A 22976-nucleotide genomic window follows, 5' to 3' on the forward strand; every position below is an offset into this window, starting at 1 on the left:
GTTGGGTCAGCATGAGCGTTATCGTAGTTGTTTATTGCATCAGTGAATTCTACAATGAAATGCAATTTTTCGCGTCACCATGTATAACATACACACACAACCGCTTCATATAGGTCTTATGATATTGAGCTGAAATGGTTAACTTTAGGACAATTTTTTTTTATTCATTCGTTTCCGTTATCCTAAGGAATACAGGGGATCCTAGTAGAATATATGTTATAAGTATATGAATATAACCCAAAGTGAAGGTTCTGAATGTTAAGTCTAGCATCGTCTCTAAGCATTTCCTCAGTAAGGCTGGCTTTCGTGCCTATTGAGGTGCTTATATGTCTGGTTTCAAAGCTGGGCCACTTCACGTGTCTTGAAATTTAAAAAATAAATATGTTACATGTGAGAAAAATCTGAAGCTAAGCTAGATTTTTCATTCTATAGACCAGATATGTTGTGTTTCTCACACTTTAAAGTTTTCGGTCTGAGCACGTCAGCTATACGACACAGCTGGAGATGACGAGAAGTACGTATCGTCGAAATTGACCCCTACCGTCTCACGGGTATTACTAGCATCGTTGGGACATCGGCGCTGGGATCCTTCATTCCATTCAAAATTACTGTCCTCAAGGTCCTCACCGTATTGGAGATCTTAAAATTAATCAAATGTTCATATTGAATGGGTAGTGGACTTGTTCATTATTCGAGCTTTTTTATATCTCTTTAGAATAGGTTTGCGTTAATGCTAATTAAGGAGTACCTTTCCATAATAGTTCACAAAGATATGTGACCTTCCCACGTCAAACGAACACCAAAAATTCAACATTTCTTCAATCTACTTCGTGAAGAACAACTGTACCAAGACGCAAAAGACTATACAAACAACATGGTTTACGTAGTCAAAATATTGAAAAATTTATGCGAGTTATGCGAGCACACTTCATTTAATGAAGTATCAATAAATCAATCTAAACCTAAACACTCTTACCATACGTCCCCGTACCTCCAGTAAAAACAATGACACTTCATTAAAATATTCTCCTTTATTTCGTCTTAGGTAGTTAGTTTTTTATTTTTTTATACTGTGTTTTCGTCTCGTTCTCAAACTCTATCTTCTTTCGTTTATGTTAAATTGCCACGTAGATTAAAGCTCTGCGACGTATCGACGCTGTTGTCCTGTCATGCTGGTCTTTTTCCGATTCATACTTGTTGGTTCATAGCGGAATGTTGAATTTTTCGCGGTGCCAAAAGACGACAGCAGTAAACATTTCTAATCTCATCTGCGTGAACTAACGGAAATAATATTACATCTTATACATTTTTTTGTGTGTGAAATATACAGCAGGGCCGTCATATGACTTCAGGCCACGAACCTCCCTGTTTAATCATATCTCTCTAAAATCTGATATACATGTGTACATTTGATGTCGAGTGTGCTGAAGAGGTACAAGCAAACGCCGACATAGTTATCACCGGGACGATCACGACTTATGGTTTTTTGTGCAACGCCTTGATCAGAGACAGTTGTTAATACTGAATCCATACAACAGCGCGGGTCTGTGGCTGCTGTGTTGCGCTATACTGGTTCATTCACTAGGTTGTAGATCACTCGCAGATCTCAGTGAGTGTGAGTCTTCTTGATTCAGAATCAGGTAACGTGGTCGTCGTTGAAGTGCTAGCGTTCATCGCCTTTGCCACCTTGGGTGACTCGGGTGGACAGGAACGTTTGCGGGATACAATGTAAAAATCTACAAGAAGAGAAGGAACAGCTGGTTAGAATCATTCGCATACATATGTACACACAGCAATAAATATAGATATAGAACGCAGTGCTGGGTAACGATACAGATGATGTCTAGAGTTCTGGTTCGATTCAACAATGAGTCTGCGAAAACGACCGTTGAAAAGCGACCGTTGAAAGAAGCCCGCAGCTGCTAACTGCCGATTCACTCAGGAGAACCGAGAACCAACGGGACGAAAGAGAAGCGTACAAGGCACAAATACAGTCTTCGACTAACGGTCGATGGACCATATTGTAGCTGAGTAAGCGGTGAGTCGCGTTCATGCTAATTGTGCGTGAGCTTTGCTTACACATTTTATCCTCGACACGAGAAGCCGGGGAGACGTTATAAGGCACGCATTATAGAACTTACATAAAAAAGCAAAAAGGAATATAGAAACATTGGGGAAAGATATGAGGAGGGATGCGATTTATCGCACAGTACTTACCAGTAATGGATCTCTGTGTACCGCCACTGTTGGACGTACCGACGTTTAGATTTTCCTTTTCCGCAACGAGAAGGACTTCATGAAGGCGACTTTCGATAGCTTCCGTCGACCGGTCGATCTTTTCGTATTTGTACTCGCCGGGCAACGGTGCATCGTTCTCGAAGTCAAAGTTGTACTTGCTCGTAAGTCTCTGTTGCTCGACCTTTATTTCATTGCGTGCAACACGGATTGATTCCTGGTGATCAGGTACACCGAACAAACAACGTTGAGGCCCAGCAGTTTTTTTCAATAAACCAGACGGCCTACTGACAGGTAGTACACGTCGGAAAGTCATCTTGGTCGGTTCAGCGCTACGAACGAGTATGGTTGGCATGATGGTACGGGAAGTCCGTCGCTTAGAGTATCCTAGGGTAGCCAGTTGTAATCCACTAACGTTAACAGCCTGAACTCTTGGTGTGATGCGATCACTTTGTTGTACGAACCGTTGAGCGTACCGAATTCTGGGCCGTTGAGCTCTGCTGGCGCTTATAAAGGACTTTGGTAGTCAAAACTGAGAGAGGGTTTGTGACGTCATTGGTTCGTAGGGAAGGCGGGACTTACCGAGGAGGTTTGGTACACAATGCGGGTTAGAGCTGTTCGATCGAAATAGGGGTGCTTCATGGTCGAGAGGTGCGCACCGGAGATACACCCTACTTACACTCACTAGTATGAGGAACGGACCCAGCCAGTGTTAGCTAATCAGAGCTGATAGCATAGAGCTAGTCTGAACGGTAAGCAGACTCGAATTGTTGGGATTTAGTGAGTTTAACTAGATTGTAAACCTTCGACCGTGGCCAGTACGCTACGGGATTACAAATATGTCCTGCAATGCACCGCTGTACCATAACAAGTACAAGACGTACACTCTCGCATCTCACTTGAGGTTAGGGAATTATCAAAAACAGACAAAGTTGATCAGTCCGAGCTGTTATGCGCACCTGCCTGAGTATATGCGCGTATCTGATTGATCTTGCGTGTTCATCACCATTTTATAGTACTGTTCGTCAGGTACTAAACATACTCGTTATTTATTATATAGTAGGAAATTATATTGGACATAATTACTCTGTAGTTTTCTGATATTTTTAGAATGGTACGTGGTTAACTGATGGCGAACGCTAAATTAACGCAGACAATCAAGATGGCCACGTATAGCTTTCGCTAAGAACTAAGGCAACGTTCTTTTGCTAAAGCACCCTACTTGTTTTTGGCGTTGACTATCGGGGGTGATCTTGGGAGGTAGATCAAGTAGAGAGGAACGACGCGAAGGACCGATGCTAAGAGTTGGGGGCAGACTTGGGATGTTCGCGTTGGTTGACGGCGATAAACCACGTGGCCGAAGTGAACGCTGTCGCCAGTTCATCTTAAGGAGACACGAACGAAAAAGCGAGTCTCTAACGACCTGCAGGAGCAAAATGTGACAGTCAGCGATGTGAGATCTTAGCGCAACTCGCCTAGGAAAGGACTATAAAAAAAAAAAACTCATTTCGAATCACACAGGTAGTTTAGAGTGGCGCTTATGTAGATAGCTCTTCCGCTTAGTAGCATTGTTGAAGTCGACTGTTTATTGTGGGATTATAAGATTATAAACATCAAACAGTGTGATCACTATGTAAGATAGTATAAGTCTAAGGCTTCCGAAAAATACATACATTGGTTTGGAAAGACACTTTGACTATTTTGATACCAGCATGAAGTTCAATAATGTATTGAACGTCCATACTTGGCCTTTGCCATTAATAGCATATACTACACAACCTTTAGTTGTTTCAGTCCAGCGTTATTGGCAATTGAAGTTCTGGTTGCAACTAACTGATGATAAGCAGCTGACATAAACATTATATATATTTCAGTAACTTTTTATGAAATATATGTATACTGCGATTCTGTACCGCTAATCAATTAGAAGAGTCCCACAACTAAAAATAGGTACGTGAAAGTATCAATACGTTCCACTTCAATTAAGACACTTGTCGACACAGCAATTAAACTTCCAACAAGGAACTTGAGATCCATGGATGAAGTATTCTATTACGGACAACATAAGTTTGATTGAAGAATAGCAAAAAAGCTTCAATGGCTAAAAAAGCACGCCAAGATCACGCAGTAGTTGTACACGGAACGCCTTTCAATAGTTGTTTGTAGTCATGTGATTGTAAGAGATGATCAATATACACAATAACCCGTACTGTTTGACCTCTGAAGTTCCAAACAATTTATAAAATATATTCTAGATTGTGGAGACGGAGCCACTTTTTTTTGCTTGACGCTTATTAGCATAACTGGCCCAAGCGATCTAATGATCTTTCTTGTCAGAGGTTCGCCCGACTAACACTAAACTAATAGGATCATAGTGAGAGACTTTTCTCTCGACAAATAGAGATTACGAATCAGTGGCAGCCAATCAGCAATAGCCTAATGAAGCTCTCTGAAGAAACCCTACAATTAGCTCAGTATCTACAGAATAAAGGCGGATTAACTGTTCATTAAACCTATGCGCAAATGTTGTCCAAGTTATCTGTAAGAGTTTACTCATAGTAACTTAAATATAATAAAAATATAAAGTAACTTGTAGAGACGGAGCTTAGATAACCAGAGCTGGTAATGGTAAGCTAAGCAAAAAAGATAAACTACGCTAATTGCAACCATCTTTGTTTCGACATTTTATCGCTCGGGTTGATCGACTGCTTAGACACAATCAGAATATATTACCAATTGCAACCTGTACTTTCCCATCCTATAGGAACAACGCTCTGACTTTTGGAGCTCAAGGGCGTCTCTTAAACGTCTATGAACAGGCAAAACTTCTGGTCTGACGTGACAGTAAAGTAAATACTGTATGTAGCTAAAGTCCAATCAGAAATCGTGGTCAAAATGGATGAGTTTCCTTGGCGCCAAAATTTGCTTGGCCAACAGGCAGGTTGACGTAAAGCGGTGTCGTTAGAAAACCTGCCTAACAGCCGGTCGAACGAAACGCGACAGCGTGCAGACGAAAAAAATTACGGAGAGAATACGACTGAAGGCAACGCTACCGAAAATGTCCAAAGCCTTTAAGAGGTCCCAACAGTCGATGAAGTGCATGCGATCTGACTAAGCGCTACATTTGCTTTTCCCTTCAGTTCAGCAACGGAGCGCAGCCGGTAGTTATCGATCTCCTGTAGGACGTCAGGTGTGAGCGCTGAGTCAGCTTTGCTATAACCAGCCGAGTGCCTTTGAGCGTAGCCTTCTGTGTTTAGTTCCTTTCGTCCTGGGAAAGGAAAGGAACCACATTAATGTCAGCAGGTTCATTGACCGAGTGGTCGATACGACCTCTGCAAGAATAGGTTTTTGATCGATCTGAGGAACGCAATTTTCTGTAGAACAACTAAGTGAGACAATGTAATAAAGAGCACTATAAGAGACAAGCGTTTTGTGACAGGTCTAAAGTTTAAACAAACACCGACGTTAAATTGGACTGAGAGGCTTAGAACCCCTTCAAGTAGGTTGTCGGAGTGTGCCCAGATTGGTCGGAGCTATTATAGTAAGCTAAATGACCGTGTGATCCTTATGAACGCTGGTCCCAGATATCTACGATTTTTGACGACTACTTTGATTCCCATACGTTCAATGTTTGTCTTCGTTCATTTGATCGTTGTTTGCGGTTTAGTCAGTTACCATATGCCCGTCGGATCATATTAGCTCGACCTGATAGACGTTATGAAACAGGACTTGCTCGGTTTTTTCCAGGAGCAGGTTTTACGTTACCTAAGAAAGTATCATAAACTGATGACAGGTGTGAAGGTTGGCCGCCGAATTTCAGAGCGTCAAGTCAGTCGTAACAGTTCGTAGAATTCTACGCGAAACTCAGAGCAGTATCCGCTCTCGCACGACTAGGTATACTAACCAGCTGATTTCCAAGTGGAATTAGTCACGGCACCTTGGGTGAATTTCCATGAAAAACTCCCATTTGTTTATATGTATGTACGACTACGTTTTTGAAATGTGACACAATTTTAATAAACTACGGACAATTACTGAAGATCCAGAAGAAGCGACAAGTGGTAAAACAAATCGGTACGTTCAACACATACAGCTTTAACACGTCAACTTTGATTTTCGAAATGTTCCACTGCTTGAACCCTGGAGCCTCGTAGTTTTCTCCATAATTTCTGCATTTGGCATATAAATTGAACAAATAGTACGTGGCTCAAGCGAATCTGTATGAAGGCACGCCAATATTTGGTCGCATCGAGTCTGTACAAAAGACGGCAAATCGAAGGAGTGTACTGGAATTATGTTTTACAACAGCGTCAGCTACCGTTCTAGACAGCAACAAACAACATGCTCAAGCAAATCGCCAATTGCCAAAAATGCGATTGCTTAGCGTTGATACCAAAAAAAAAGTTTATTATGCGTCCGTTTGTTAGGTAATACTGCAACGATCTTCATTGGGCTCAATCAGTATTGGTCAGGACTGACCTGACTACAAAGGTCGGAGAGTATGTCTGCACTTTTTTTTCGAGCCGTGCAAAAACTAAATGTATGTAGGACGATAAAAAGAAAATTAAGATTAAAGTTAGCGGTAAATTAGAAAAAAAATCGTCGAGAAATACGCCATTTCACCAACATTGAAAGCGTCCTAGACGGGAAAATAGAAATAGTCGAAGCTTTTCTTCTTGGCGGTCAAAAATCGACATGAAAGGTCGACTACGACCGGTATAAGCGTGTTGTTCGAGCACGTTATGTATGACCTCGAATGCTAAAAACAAGGCTCGCCAAGCCTTCTTAGAGCGTCGGTAATGTCTCGTAATAGATATCAACTAAAGATTTGTTGTTTACGGAGTTACTTAGGCCGTAACCTATGTAGAAAAAATGTCGATTGTTAACACACTTCTCCTTACAGGGCTGGTGCTAACGAGACGTGATTCTGAAAGGCAATCCGTTTACGATGATGAATTCGATTCGCCTTGTCCTAGAAGAGGCGAGGCAAAACGTCGTCTCAAGATGGCCTTGTGTATTTACTTATAAAGAAAGTATTTTGCAATCACTTTGCCCCGCTCTTCAGTAAATTAGAACGAACACTTCTCAGTGCTGCCCGCCGCCCTGCTTACTAAAGCATGTTTTCATCTAAGAAAAGCAAACTATATAAGTGAAAACAGACCGACTGTTTTGCTTTTATTTTCGTTCAAACGTACTGACTGATTCAAAGGGCCAGCCACGATTATCGTTCTTTCCACTCCAGCGAAAGTCACAATAAAAATAATTGCAAACTGTATAAGCGTGCAAGCTAAGACGACGCTTATTTTGTCACAAATAAGCCCATACATAGTCTGACGTATGCCAGCATTGATAAATGTCTTAGTTTTGAGCAATTCGAAATTCTTTGTCCATTCGAACAGACGCTATCAACAGGTGATGGAACAGTCGACCGTTGTGTTTTCAGCTTTGGAGAGAATTGGTCGTATACAACCGAAGAGCTGAGCAATAATCCGGTAGTGAAATGTCCTAGTCGAACGCTACTAGAAGGCTAAATGGTTCGCGGAAGAAAGCTATCAATAGCCCAGAACCGGCGCTTTCAGTTTCAAACGGATGGTCGTTTTGAGCCCGTGAGATTTTTCGATGGCCGACCACTGCTTCCGTTCCAGCAACTTCTGAAGGCGTTGTATGTCAATGTACTCGACAATCTACAGGCTGTGACATATATATATATATACACATGTATATCTATTGACGTGTATACGTCGATGCGTGGGCATGGACGCTTCAGTAGATAGACGCAGTCTCAAAGTTTAGCTCAACTACGCTGCGTTCTACGCTAATACTACGACTGAACTTAGTAGTACTTTTTATACTACGGAAGAATACGCTGGTATGAGAGGGCTACGCAAAAGGACAGAGCGCCAGCACCACCAACAACAGCCAGCTGAGATGGAGCAGCTGGCCATCGATGCTTCTCTTGAGAACGTAAACCGCCAGCGGGCGAATCTTTAGGAGAACTCACAGATAGACGCCTTCGCTGTCTGTTACACATCTGGCATCGGTCACTGAAACGTTCGGTTACGTAAGGTTCAGGCCGGTAAGCCTGTTGCAGTATATACCTGAGACCGATGGACACCATCAAAAGAAACAACTGCACGGATTTGCCATATCGACACAAAGCAAAGTAGAAAGGAAAAGAACCCTCGGAGAACAAAAGAAATAGAGACGATAATAGAATATACAAATAATAAGATGAATTTCTTCATGCTCACTGTTTAAGGGCACCATAAACCCAAGTCGGCTTGCGAATCATTAGGATGTCTTAAAAATATATGCACAATTTATTTTCATATAATAAATATCGAAATTACAAGAAAAATCTATATAAAATGTGTAGATAAGCACAGGTGCTCCAAATCACTACCGTTGCTATTGATAACGATGGCCTGCAAATTCACAGACTTCATATCATTGTTCCTCAGTTGCCCCTTTCAAATCTTCCGGTGTACCTGGTTTTCTAGTGTTAACTTCAAGCGATCCCCACAAAAAAAAAGGTTCGTTCGTGTCGGCTTTGGGGAACGGTGATTTATCAGACTGCTCATCCGGATCATCGTTTTTGCACCATTATGGGATGTGACCTTCTCACTTACAATGTGTTCAAATGCAATGGACAATTGATTCTCTGATTTCAAACTCAGGCCTTGATTATCTTACAGATTTTTCGTATGTTTCGCTAGAACGTCGACGTCCTTAATTGTCCGGAACGTTGCCTATGAAAACGCTGACCAGTTCCATCCGATTTAGAGTTGTGCGATTAATTATAAGTCACACAGGTGCAGCTGCCTGAAACTAAGTACGATATTTTTTTCTGCTACATTTTCATACTTTCAATAACTTTTAAAAAGAACTTTCCTTTGTAAATTTAATTTAATTGTTATTTTCAATTAATTATGCTTTAGAAAGAAAGAATAGTTATGAACCATTAAACAGCGCATAACTTTTTTTCATAGACCTTGTTCATCTATGTACGAAAAATCTGTATGCAATACTATTAGGGGCTACCTGAGAGTATCGTAAGTTTTGTTCCATGTATCGTTAAACGCATAAAGTCTTGTCCATAAAACGCGAGAGCATTTTCTACAACGGCACACTCCTGTATGATAAAAAGCACAACAAAGCTGGTTTCATACAGGAGTCATCCTATTCTTATCCAATTATCAAAGGTGTCTATTTTTCGAATCTTGGCAATTCAAAACATTACCTAGCTTATTAATGTTAGTTTTTATTAGCACTTCTACCTTGCGCTATGTTCCACACTTGCTCTCATCGTGTTTGGTGAGGCTAGCCAACCAAAGTCTTTCTTTCTGTAAGCACACCCCACGACCTAAGCGATCAGCTATGAAAACAAGCTACAGATTGACCAGAGCGTGGGGATATATCGGGTTGGGGTGATCCTCCACCCCCGTAGCCGGCCACCCGGACAACAACTAGACACCACTAAAGCTAGTGCGAGTTCAGCAAACATCGCCCCGTTTCAGCTTCGCGTCGTCATCGTCGTCGTAGTAGTCTTTTTCGTTTTCGTTAACTTCTCCTCTTCGTTTTCTGTCGCCATTTCCATTTCGTCTGTCATGTATTCGTTCATCCCATACACGGGCGTCTAACTTCAAGCTGCTAGCAAGCAAGATACTATAATGGTATATATAAAATGGGTACAGTTGTCGGCGGCTTAGCGAAGCTGCATACAGTAAATCACGATGCATCCCGAAGAAAGTCTGATTGACGAAAAGATGCACCGCACACACGGAAGATAGTTCGCTGAAGTAACGAGCTATTCCTATTAATAACTATTAGAAAACAAGTCGAGACTATATAGAAGCGATATCTTGTATTTTACGTAATTGTCTATAGCGAGTATGGCATTGTGAGTCAACGAAGTTTGAGGTGATAGGGGAGCTTAAGTCTAGAACAGGGTTTTATTCAAGCCCCGATAACGTACAGAGACACAAAGCTTCTACTACTAATCCAAAGCTTAGTTTATAAATTCATCCATATTTCACTCGAACTGCGACACGCACTTGCTGAATTTGGAAGTTTTTAAAAAGCCTTACCCGTTTATTCAGTGATCAAACCTGGCACCAATATGATATCCCAGTTTAACCCGCAAAAAACCCAGCATGGGATGTACTCAATGCGAGTGGGTCAAGGTTTGAACTTCGACGTATCGGAAGTTACTAATCAAAGCAAAGCACTCTCGCCAGGCTTAAATCATCGATTGCGGATTGAAAGTTCCTTGATAGCTGCCACTACTAACTGACGCAAATGGCTTTAGATGTTGAGCCGGTTCGACTGTCGGCTGATCTTTGAACCCGTACGCTACCTACCTATCCAGTGCGAGTATCACGCTTATCTGCCGCGATAGACATCAGCACTTCGCCTATGTCACCCCATGAAGATTCTCCATTCCTCATACATCCGCCGATGACAAATCGTCTCAGAAGACTTATTTTCTGTTACAGAGACGCGCGTAAAAGTATTCCCTACTAGCTGAACAGTTAAACGTACTGCCTGTCGACCAACAATTGTCTGAGTAGCTTCTGCTTTCAATGAATCAGCTGGACATGTAAAAAAACACTGACTAATATGATGAATGTTTAAACCTGATCGCTGCCTTATTCGTGTTCCTTACAGAGGCCTGAACTCATGACCGTCAACAAAAGTACCTTTTTCGAGTACTGATTGTTTCTCTCAGAAGAAATAAAACTTTGTATTTAAAAGCCAGTCAGGTGAATTGAATTAAATCAGTTCTTCTATAATTGACAGTGTGCATTGTGCACAATTAGCAAATAAGCATAGTGGTATAGATTGTTCATGAAATATTTGACCTTCCCTTTCCTTTACAAATTTCCTCAAACAAACTAATCAGCTGATTTTCAAATGGTTAGTAATATTTTTAGCACCGTTTCTCTAATTATGTGTATGGTTCAAAGTAGCTATCGCATATTACCGACCATTAGCACATGGAAACTTTTTTTTGGTAACCCATAATGTTTGTGCTTAAAGCAGGACAAGGGACGCGCTAAATCCGCCCTAAAGCGGAAAGTGGTCTCCTGGTGAGTTAGAGCAATGCTTCCAGCGCACTATATAACCCGTTATGAGCTAGTCTTGGATAGACCATCTGTTACTCTCTACCCCCCGAGGCGTTCGCGTCCCATGATAGCATCACTTGTAGCTCGTTTATTGAGTACAATGTTAACGTACTGTCTACAGACACAGATGAAATAACTATATTGAATTACATCAAGAAACTTGTTTCATAATGGTTTCGTAACAAACAATCGTACTAGAGCCTGCCAAAATATTTCATAGAGATACCCGCATCGCTTCATGTATATACATATATATATCTACAACGACAAATCCTAATCGTCGTCTGTTCGTTCTATCACATTTTATCCGTTCTCTTCATTACTATAAAAACACAATCGGTATAACCATATATGATAGATTAACCTAAGACCTAAATAGATGAGACTTATCTACGTAGCAACAGGAAGCGCGCTATGCTGAGTATTAATACATTCTAATAGAATTATTTGCTCAAGGCAGCCATTTTCGATAGACTGATGGAAATTTATATGCTACTGGTCTTCCTTCTTCCGCAGATCATTTGACGCCAACTCACATATCGTGTGTTTCATTTCCTCAATGCGCAAAACAGGATATCTCCTCACTCGGAGTATTGTCGCATTTGAAAATCATTATTACAATTACTTGAGAAAAATTTACTCCTAATATTCCCTGGCAGTTACGTTAAAATTCTGTAACTCACAATTTATACTAAAAAAAAAATAATCTTACAAGTTATCGATTCTCTTGATTCTCGGAACCCAGTTATCCATACAATCGTCTAGACAATGTACTAAACAACACGAGCCAAACGCTTCACTTGCCGAATTACCTGAAATTTAAAAAAGTTAAACTTACTTTGTTAGCACCTGGCGATATGTGCGTGTTATAAGGAGTATTGGTGTATGTTGGCCTGTTACAAAAGGTCGGGGCAGGCAGGGGGTTGAGGAACGTTCAACCTTTGTAGCTGTCCGATGGGCGGAAGGCAAAGCTTCTCGACATTGATGCACCGGATCGGTAGTGAACCTAGACTTCGAACTTGATGACCAATGGTCATCTGCTTTTAAGGTAGATGGGTATAAGATAAATCTTGACTATTTAAATCTCTGGATCGGCTATCTATCAAAACCTCATTTTCCGATCATCTTCTTTGCAATGTTGCGATATCTTTTTTTGTTTGTCTTCTTAGCCAAAATGCGATGTGTGGCTATTATCTCGCGAAGAACTGGGCCAGTTCAAGTTCTTGAGGAAGTTTCATATAATAAGCAAGCCTCAATGGGCTTCGCACCTACACAGTTCCAGCAATATGCCTCTTCACCGTAGGGAATATAGTATACAATACTGTTACAGGCAGCACAGAAGCTTGTCTGTTCATTAATCGTTTGATATAGAACTGGTTTTCAAGTTCTTATGGGCACACGTTTTCTAGTAGACCCCACCTGAAATACGATGTGTATGTTAATTCAAGTAAACGAAAAATTACTAGATGATAAGTATCCACCGTTCATTGTCTATAGCTAAACGATGAACGATGTAGGAAACAATTGTTGGCTCTTTGCATGTATTCCAGTAAAAATTATAAGAAGCGCTTGCTGTTAGGTTACCAAGAGATTCAGTTTAAGAATTAGACAAGTTCAATGACTTCCATTTAGAACTTTATACTTTGAGTGACACGGGAAGCAGTAGAGTAGAATAGCGTATGCGTGGCTGAATACTTGTTCCGGAAGATGTTGGGGCCTCTAGCTTCCGACCGACTGTGGTCGGATCACCTAAACGGATACTACGATGTGGTACAGCGTCTTATTTATACCTTCTTCGGTTGGGCTGATCTTCCACTACCGCCTTCGTAACGACCACGATGGTTTAAGACGTCCCAGGCCGGGGGACTGACGAACTGTGAAGTAAAAGGCAACCACATGTCATCCATTACTCGATTTCCCAGAAGCCCATCTAACTCGCCATCGCTATGCGAGTTCTAAGCATCGCGCGACACAACGAGAAAAGACAAAAGGTGTCGCAAAAACTTTCAAAGCATTATTGATTCGCTTAGCATTGATCCAACGGCAACTTGAATCTGTTGGACATAACACCCACCGCACACATGTGGGCGCCAGAGTTCTGCCCCCGCTACGACCCGCACGGCGTCCCTTCTCCACTGTTTGGAAAGAACGAAAAAAAAGCTGTTCCCTTTAGAGTGATTCTTACAGGTTTCACTCTTAATGATTGTAGATCGTATCTTGAAAACTGAAAGCACAAAAGGCGAATGCGACAGGGCTGTCAAATTGAGATCGGCTTCTGAAGGAGGAAGGGCTCCAGGTGACTTTTGGAGCAGTCACCCAGCTGACAGGCCGCGTGGCGCTGTTAAACTAGTGGTTCGGGGCCGGCCGAATAGAATGGAGAATTTGGGATGAGCTGATCGCACGACACAGAAAAACAGCCTGATACAACCCTAACCAAAAAGGCGATCAGATCAGTGCCGTATTGGTGAGGAGACATCAGTTACCGTCGCGAGCGAGAGCGGACGCTGACGAGGACAATGAACGCAGCCGCAAAGTTAAAAGCATCTCTAGCTAAAGTTTTTGTCGATTCATGTCGACCACATAGAGCATTACGATTGAACCTATTAAGCATCGCGCTAGATTTAAACTGGATAACCTTTACATAGACTAGTACTGTTCATTTATGTATGTGCATATAGCAGAAGCTTTCTGGTGATTTTTCCTATGTGTGAAAGCTCGCCCGTAATAATACCGCTACCGACTATTCCATAGCCGGCGCTAGATACACAGATATGTTGGATAAGGACTGAGCAAGCACCTAAGTCATTAAGTGATTCAAGACTAAGTCATTGATTATTTAACTGTCTATCGAAGCGTAAGGATATGATAGCTTTATGACAATCACTGTCACAGACGTGCTCAATTCATGCATTCTTAGCAAACACTGCAGAGTATATTTTTGATCGGTACCTAGTGTTCATGGTTGGCCATTTTTTACCACGACAAAGCTCGTAACTTACTTATGCAATTAATATATTTAAGTCATTTTAATACCTGTGACAATATCTTAATCACATACTCAGGCCTGAATGGTCACGGGAAGATCTCAAGCAGCAGGGTCGCTCGTGGCTGAAGATCGACTGCACCATGGCGGCCGTCACTGGGATCTGGTATAAAAATGAAACGACCATTGAGCCGTCCATTTGTTAGTGAACATTGAGCTGAAAAAAGCTGACTCGTTACGCGCATCATATTTGGACCTCGATTAGAACACTTGCGATATGAGGACGGTCATTCGAAGTTCTATCGTTTCGCGATCGATACGGTCTCGTTACGTCTGAAAGGTTCACCATTACGATGCTGAGGTGATCATTATTGACGTCATAAGGCCGCCTCTCTGCTGAACGTTCGATAATAAGCACTTGCTGCTGATCGTGTCTCTGTATTCTATTCAGTTCAAGTGAATTGGGCAAGCTATCGCGATTTCATACGTACAATCACTATGCATAGCATGCACACGTCACCGCGCTAGCAGTCATATCACTAGACTTTAACATCTTGCTGTCGATGCCGGGTTTAGGATTGGGCTAGAAGAAGGACGCTGAGTATTCAATAGCGTGACGACGATGGCCATGTTCAACGCTTCCAAAACTGACGGTTATCGTTGAAAGCATATTGATACAAGAGTACTAGCAACATTCGTAGGTAAACCCAGTTGTGTCCGAGCATACAGACACGACTATCAAGGACACTAGGCTTGGAGAAGGTTCATTTTGCAGAGCCTTTCGATTTGATTTAAAAAAACTAGAATTCGGTATCAATCCCATGGAGGAAACGCTAACAGAAAAGGACAGTAGTCTCAGAGAGAGAATGATATGATACTTGAAAGATCCGAGTTTAAGTTTGCCCTGCAGTTTTCATGTACCTGGAACGATTTGAATGGACGCCAAACGCAATAAAAACGTTACTTTTCGTTGACCATTTTGCTACTGAGTAATTAAGTTAGTTGTATTACCTTATATGGGAAATATAACAATATAATCATTGCCTGCCTCAATCATTCCTACGAACTTGATTATTTCTTGTTTCTTTAGGTGACTGCAGAACCAACTTCACTCAAACTAAGAAGTCACGAAAAAAAATTGTTTTCTTTTTATTATACGGGTTGAATTGAATCTAATAAATCGACTAATGGCTATTCCACGCTGTGGTTAACATTATTAAACGCCAGTTCGAGTTCACCTGTGTCTTCACGGAAACAGACCTACAGCAGATGATATATGTAAGAAGCAGGAAATTTACTTTCAAACTCCCTGAGCGAGTTTCGTCTACAATGTACAAGTGCCTCAATGAATGACCAGAAACGACCCTACAATTGCTCCACAGCAGAATTTACTGTTTAGTGTTCAGTTACATAGTTGGTGCGCAGGCCCTCAAGCAATACAATTGCTGTTACGGTTAGATGACCGAGTCCCGCAATCACCGTAGCCGTCTCACGTGTCCCGTTGCGTCCTAAAGTGGTGTAGTGCACTGTAACGAAACCAGTGGCGCGTTCATGGCCTAGAAGTCCAGTGAAGTAGGTGGCTCTAATGGCGGCACGGCGTAGGCAACGCGCTCGAGGCACTCTACTGTAACGTAGCAGGAAAAAACCTGAAGTACCTCACTATCAGCCGGCTATATTACAGAGCTTTCAAATATGTGTCTTAAGGGCATTCTGGCGTGAGGGAGGGTGCTATGCGTTCGTGACCCGAATGCGGCAAGGCCATCGACAACAGAACTTCCTACGCACGCGTTCTCATCCGGTGTGGCTACGGATGCTCAAGATGTTCAAGGCGCATGACGACCAAACCAGGGGCGAGTCGGGGGCGACAGCTATGCCGCGATGCGAGCGAAAGCAGCTCATCTTATTCGACCAAAGGGGCCTTCCGGCCCCCACTCACTTAGATCTGGATGACACGGACCGCTGCAAAACGAGACGTTCGCATTAGACAAAACGGAAATGAAAAAGCTAGACTAAGAACCGCATTACGAAGCGCTCAAGTAGTAACATTAACAATAAATATTTGCCCCCACAACTAGCCTTCTTCCCACGATTTCTTACTCTCCCATAAAGTTATTGTCAATTGGCGCCGGCGGGATTTTTTTGCTGTTCTTGTTGTTATTGTTGCGGCTGCTGTCGTTCCTGCTACTGCTATTAACCCAACAATGCTAAATTTTTCAACGGTAGGTGCTATAATGGCCTCCCATAGTATCTAAATATTCGTTCGCTATCTCAAATAACCTAAATATTCTGGTTCGCAAATCAGGTCGGACAAGAATAGAATTTTATTCGTTTAAAGCTGGCAGATAGGCGTATATGTAATATGTAAACTATTTTGTTATTTAGAATGCCTATTTGGACACATGTAAATGGGTAAAACATAGGTTATGTTCAGAAGAGAAACGGTTCGGAGAGAAAAAACTTAGACTTAACGACTGTAACCTCCAAAGAAGTAAGAAATGTATATCGGTTGGAGGTAACGTTTCACCTTCTTGCTATTCATTCTTAGCGAAATCCAGCGATCATGCTGAGGCTGTCTGCTCGTAGTATCAGATCGGTTGAACTTGTACCAGCGCGACTACGGCGTCAGCGAAACATTCGCTTTTAATTTTCCGTATGTTTTCGGAGCCGTCGAAGAGAAACCTGCTGTGAAAGATAAAACGAGCCCGAAGTCAAACGCTACACCTCTCGCCATGACTTGTATAGGGCGACACTCTCGTGACATAGTGCAACGACTTAGGCAGTAAAACACGGTTCGAGCTTTCCTTCTCTTTAAAATTTTTCCTCGTGCGTCAACTGGTGACTTCGATTGAGGGAGGAATGCATCGTGCAAATCTTTTTAACGAAAAACCTCGTCGCTCATATTGTCCCATCGAGCTCCCACGTTTCGCGCAGAACTTCAAGTATGCTCAGGGCTGATCGCAAGGCTCTAGAACACACGCATATCTAGCCCATGACTCAGACTTGTGCGAGCACCATGCCTCATATTAGCTTCAAATTGGATAAAAGCTCTCCTTGGCTAATAACACTAAAACTAAACACTTGGTCTGCGCACCTGTATCACTTAGAAGCAACGAAAAAATTGAGTTCTAAGCATACAGAAAGTGATCGCCTCCTAAAGGCATGAAATCGATATATTGTCTAATAAGTTGGATTTACCAGTTCTGCTATTTTAGGATTCCACTGTATTTTACTCAGTTGAATTTTGTTGCAACTATAAAAGAAAAGCTCTATGTCAGACACGTATGGGATTTTGTAAAGTTGTACAGCGGTGACCATGCATAATAAGCCTGTTTACTTGTTAGTCTAGTTCAAACGTCGCGATGCCCAAACTGATCAGCGCACTATTCTCAACCGACGGTAGATGACTTCGAGAACAGCACAGATGCTGCCAGCGACGAAACAAGTTCTTGAATACCGCCCTAAAAGTTACGAGTGGTGTTTAAAGATTTAGGGCAATCCCAGCTAATGATTGTTTCGCAAAAACAATAAGCCGGAATTGACCGCTCAAGAATATGCTGTGGGTTCCTTGCGCAATGTAGTGGAAAGAAATCGGTTTTCAAGTAGTTATAGTACACAGGCTTAGAGTACAGAGTAAACTTCAGGTTTTCTTTTATGCCAACTAATTTACTGCTGCCAGTTTAATACAAAGCGTATTACCTGCAAGTTATAGAACTTCCTTATATTTACTTATATATTTACTTGCAGTTTCTAGTGGAAGCAGAAGTCACTCTAAAACGTCATGGGCGCAGCCCTGCTTCACGAACCCTATGCGCCGACACCGAAGCCGCTATCGTGCTCTTTCCTCAAGTTTTCAACAGGTCTGTGGAGCTGTCTCAGCCCCACGTTAAAGCCACGATCTAATCGAATCCTCGTTCCGTAACACGGTGACGCAGCTTTCTGTCGCAGTATTAGGGTAGTAAGTTAGTGTTGGTAAATGCGGGCTTGGGCTCAGAGGTTCGAGTTAAGCGCCTGCTGAGACGACAATAAGAGGGGTTTCAGGGGCATTATCTTCCCCTTTGGTTAAAAATAGGGGAGTACAGGTTGCTGTAAAGAGTGTCCAAGGCCCAAACGCCACAGGCGCCACTGATGAAACTGAAGAATGGGAATATCAGCGAAGACTGTTGAGTCAGCTTGTTTTAACTCACTGTGTTTTCAGGGTCTACGATAGCGCTGTCGTAACAAAAGTTTTCGATGTAGAGGTACAAAGCTCAAGCTCCGGGCGGAATATCTAAATAAATGGTAAATGAAGGCGCGACGATAAGCGTGTTATTGGGCCAAACGTAAATTACACGATACACAGTCGAAGCATATTATTAATACAAAATGTTGCGTTTAAGAATACAAAGTGGTTAATTGTCTACATAGAGTACATGTCGTAGTCTACATGTCGTGGATAAAAAAAATATTTTTTACATGTACAAACCTGAACGTCACCTTGCTAAACCCTAGCTAGTTACATACTGTCATTTTTGTACAAGTTAAACTTTAAACTGAAGTTCCAAAGCCAAATAATGCTAGTTCACATGTTGCCTCAATTTTGCTTGCTGCACAAGTCATACTTCCGTTAGCAGACACGCGACTGATACTCTATTATGTGTGGAGACAAAATGGGTTACATTTAAGGAAAACGAGATAATACAAAGAATGAGAAATTGTGGGCGACAAGAAGATACAGCAACCTGTATCGCTATTCTACATCGTACGTAACAGCTTGCATTATAGTAACAGGCAAAATGGTTCGAAGTGTGTTCAGGGATAAAGCAGTACCTTCTCTATTTGCTGGCTGCAGCCAATCGACTTCAGGTTCTATTTTTCTTGTGACAGCAGTTACCTAGAAAAGGTGTTTAGAACCTCTGTGTTGGCTCAAACTGGGTTAATTTCGGTCTGGAGGGTCACAACAATAGCTAACCCGATGGTGAGAAGCACGCCTTTATGGGACGTGTCCTTGAGTCTTTGCTGTGAATACAAGTAAACAGAAATGTGGCATCGACTACCAGTTTTTCCCGATCGTTCCGATAAGAGGCTTTCTTGTAGTTATCGATGTCCAAGTATTTAAATGTAATTTTACAATGCTCATCTCCTCTAGTGTTCTGCCTTTAATTTTGTTTAACATTTGCAGAAATCTGTTGCGCCTGACTACGACTACTACGCAGCAGTCATCCGTAGAGATGAACCAGTCTAATATGGCGACTTTAATATACAACAAAACAGGGATTGGTATTAGACTATGAAGTCACAGTATACGTGCTTTACCTTGAAAGCAGTTCTATAACATGATACAGTGGGCGTGGCCGAAAAAGAGGCTTTTGCGTTGGGCAGGCTGGATAAATGCAACGAATGAATGTAAGTTAAGTTGGATAATACGCTGGCGCTATTTTCCGCCGGGATCATAATAAGCTGAAGAACATTAGAAGAACGACTGGCTAAAGCACATCGTTTAGAAAACATGTGCTTCAAGGAAAATACACTTTAACTCCAAAAACAAGTAAAGATTTGCTTAACTTTTATATAGTTTTTACTACGCGATATGTCCAATTCCAGCAAAAACGAGGCTAGAGTAAATTGACTATGCTGGCCTCTTTCACTTGAACTTTAAAACCACGCTGGCGGAAACAAAACCCGGGTCGAATGTAAATTAGTCGTGCTTCGAAAGCATGCAATATCTATTCGAAATAAGTTAGCTATTTTCGCCCTGGGATAGTCCCAGCGTCGATTAGATGAATGTCTAGTTCTTCCATTTCTACGCACAAAACAGATGAGGGATCGCCCCTGGATCGAAGACATCGTCGATATCTGCCAAGGCAGGGGCCAAACAGGGGCGAAGAGGCACCAGGCTGTCTGGCGAGTCAGCCACAACGAATCGGCCTCTAATTTTTACTTGGTACAGTTGAGGGTCAAACCGCCAGGCTAGAACAATTGCTTTTACCGCGTCCGCCTCTCTATTTGCGAGTTCAGCAATCCCTTTATTCTTTTGTTCTTGGTTGTTCGCTATTAACCGGCAACAGCGACTAAGTGACCCGTGCCTTATAGACGGACAACGGACGGAGGTAGTCTACGTTACTTGATGCTAGTGAAAGCCGTGTGCATTCAAGACGCGTTTAACGCTAGCACACTGGAGTGCTCGATCATTTGTCGGTCCTAACGCCCACGTGACCCGGACATGAGTCCGGTAATCAGGATCTTTTTCAGGCAAACAAGGATTAACAATGGAACTGGCTTGTCTAAACCCGAACACTGCCATTGAGCAAGGATAACGATCCGATGTAATTTTTGCTGTGCATGATTGGATTACTGCGCTGAAGCCGAATCGCATGTACACACTGTACATACAATAAATTGGCTTGATAAGTAGTCGCTTGATCCAGCTGTAATGATCCGACAATTGTATTTACTGTTTAATATATATATATATTTTTTTTTCATTATATTTTTTAGAAGTTTTAAAAGAATCCATCGTCGTACCTGCGATTGGTAACAGACGCCGCGAAATCAGCAATGGGTATACCAATTTTAACATGTGAATTTTGAATGCGAGCCGGAGATGGGAACAAGTTGTCGCCTTTAAATGAATTGACGAATGTTGTAACAATTTTATTTGTCTATTAAATTTAAAAGAACCACCTAAAACAATCTTTTTCTGACTTATTTAAGTTGAAGTAGCTTTGTAATGTGGCTGGTCCGCAAATACAATATTTTATTGTATAGATCACCATTTTACTTAACCTACTTTGCCAGCTGCGACAGATCTGTAAAGATTAAACGTCACCGTACGCATGCTAGCAACTTCCTGAATTAACGTTTGTTTCTCAAGCGAACAGCCCCCTCCCTAATCGGCAGATGTTTGAATAAAGCTGAATTTCGAACGCCTTGAAGAGGCTGACGCTTAGATTCGTTTTGAGGGACGCATGCAGGTTTTTGTTGCCCTTACAATAGGAGCCACCTAGAGGCTGAAGTGTGAACGAAGGCCTACCGGTTGTTTAGTGTGTACGAAGTACGGCTCTCAGTCGTCAATGGCCGACCGGCCAGTCTTTGGATAGGTTAAAAAGAAAAATGAAAGCGAGAGTGCTCGAGAGGCGGAAATAAATTTCAAAGGTGGCAAACCCAAATGAATTATCACCCTGTAATACAAGGAAAGGGTTCGTTTAAACCAAAGAAGCAAGTTTTTCGCGCATTAGACGGAAGGAGCATCTGATGTATCTGCCTCTACTGCAAAATAACTCATTCGTCCTATACACAAAGTCGATCTTCAGCGCTTAGAGTTTGCTCTCCTAGTCATTATGAACTCGTTGATGTTAAACGAATACATTTAGACATATTTTGAACGCTTTCCGCGTAGCTTGATTTTCTACATCGACACCTAAAAGGGTTAAGGAACTAACCGTATCCGACAGCACTGCTTATGCTACAGATTAATTTTATTGTTTCTAATACAGTTCGACGATGTATTATATTAACAATGGATTAAGGAGACGTCATATATATATATATATATTTTTTTTTTTTAGATACGGTTAAAGCTGCCGACTTTACGGAAGCGTCCGTACGACTAAAACGTATGAGGCATGATTGAAGAGGAGGCAACGGATCGATCTAAAAGGGTGCATGCATCGACACTAACGAACTGTCCCGACAATTATTCGCTGAAATCAACAACCAGCTTCAGATAATTGTGGGGTGATGACATCCTGACAATTAAAGTGCGTCCTTCGTTACTTTCGAATGGACGACACAGTTTAAACAGCTACGTTTTTACCACCCACGGCCAATGTCCGTATTATTTCTCTACAGCAGAAGGACCAATAGCAGCAACTGCAGTACAAAATGAATGTCCTTTAGCGGGCCTTTGCTGTAGACAGACTATTGTGCGACAATGTATTTATCGGTGGACAATCCGTTGTTGACTAAATAACCTCGACCTAGGTTGACAAACGTCTTGACGAGGATTTCCAAATTGATCGAACTAGATCAGACATGAGTGGAGACGTTGAATGACATCTTGTTTGCAAGCGCATTTACCCGTATGTTTCAACAAACCGATGTTACTGTTGCCGTACTTCTGCCTGTCTCGTAGTCTGAGATTTTCCGTTGGGGTTTGTTGTTGGCCGAGACGTCTGGATTCGCCTGCTCTTGGACGCAACTTCGACGCTTGCTTAAAGAGAAGGAAAGAAGCGATTGTCCCCAAGAGACCGTTAGCCCATCTGGAGCATCTGCTTCGATCGTTTCGCTGTCCCTTTGTATGAGACCTCGTCCAGCATGCGTGGCGGGCTCTTGACATACGTCGTTCGCTATGTATTTTGTACGACGCGTCACCAGGCCGGTCTTCCGCTCGAAACCGACGGCGGCTCGCAATCTAGAGTCGACTATTCTAACGATGGCAAATTGGCATAGACATTGGCTGTACGTAGACGTATAATGTGAATGTACTTAGCTCGCGTGTACAGGCATACAGCGCTTTGTCTGGCCTAACTACGATCGAAAGAGCGCATGTGTTCTCATTTTGTTGGCGAACGGCGGGGCAGACGTCTTTAGGAGCTACGGCTTTTGCGTCGTTCGATGCCAAATGATGAAATCTTAGTGAACAGGACGAAGAACGA

At 42.1% G+C, this 22976-nt stretch overlaps 1 protein-coding gene across 1 annotated transcript; it reads right to left on the minus strand.

Annotated features, from left to right (window-relative positions):
* Window positions 1-1012: 1012 nt before the first annotated feature.
* Window positions 1013-2730, minus strand: LOC111254578 (uncharacterized). Its single transcript, XM_022815556.2, has 2 exons — window positions 2218-2730; window positions 1013-1736 (listed from the first exon to the last, which is right to left on the minus strand). The coding sequence occupies exons 1-2, from the start codon at window positions 2588-2590 to the stop codon at window positions 1594-1596; spliced, it is 516 nt and encodes a 171-aa protein (XP_022671291.1). The 5' UTR covers window positions 2591-2730; the 3' UTR covers window positions 1013-1593.
* Window positions 2731-22976: the final 20246 nt, after the last annotated feature.

The sequence above is a fragment of the Varroa destructor genome, unplaced genomic scaffold, assembly GCF_002443255.2.
Source record: "Varroa destructor unplaced genomic scaffold, Vdes_3.0 BEIS01000001.1, whole genome shotgun sequence".
Lineage (NCBI taxonomy): Eukaryota > Metazoa > Arthropoda > Arachnida > Mesostigmata > Varroidae > Varroa > Varroa destructor.

Bases quoted from the DNA above. Each gene is read 5' to 3' on its own strand.
- LOC111254578 (XM_022815556.2), bottom strand. From the start codon at position 2,590: ATGCCAACCATACTCGTTCGTAGCGCTGAACCGACCAAGATGACTTTC. The intron at 1,737-2,217 runs GTAAGTACTGTG...CTCTTCTTGTAG, and splicing joins TACACAGAGATCCATTACTG to ATTTTTACATTGTATCCCGC.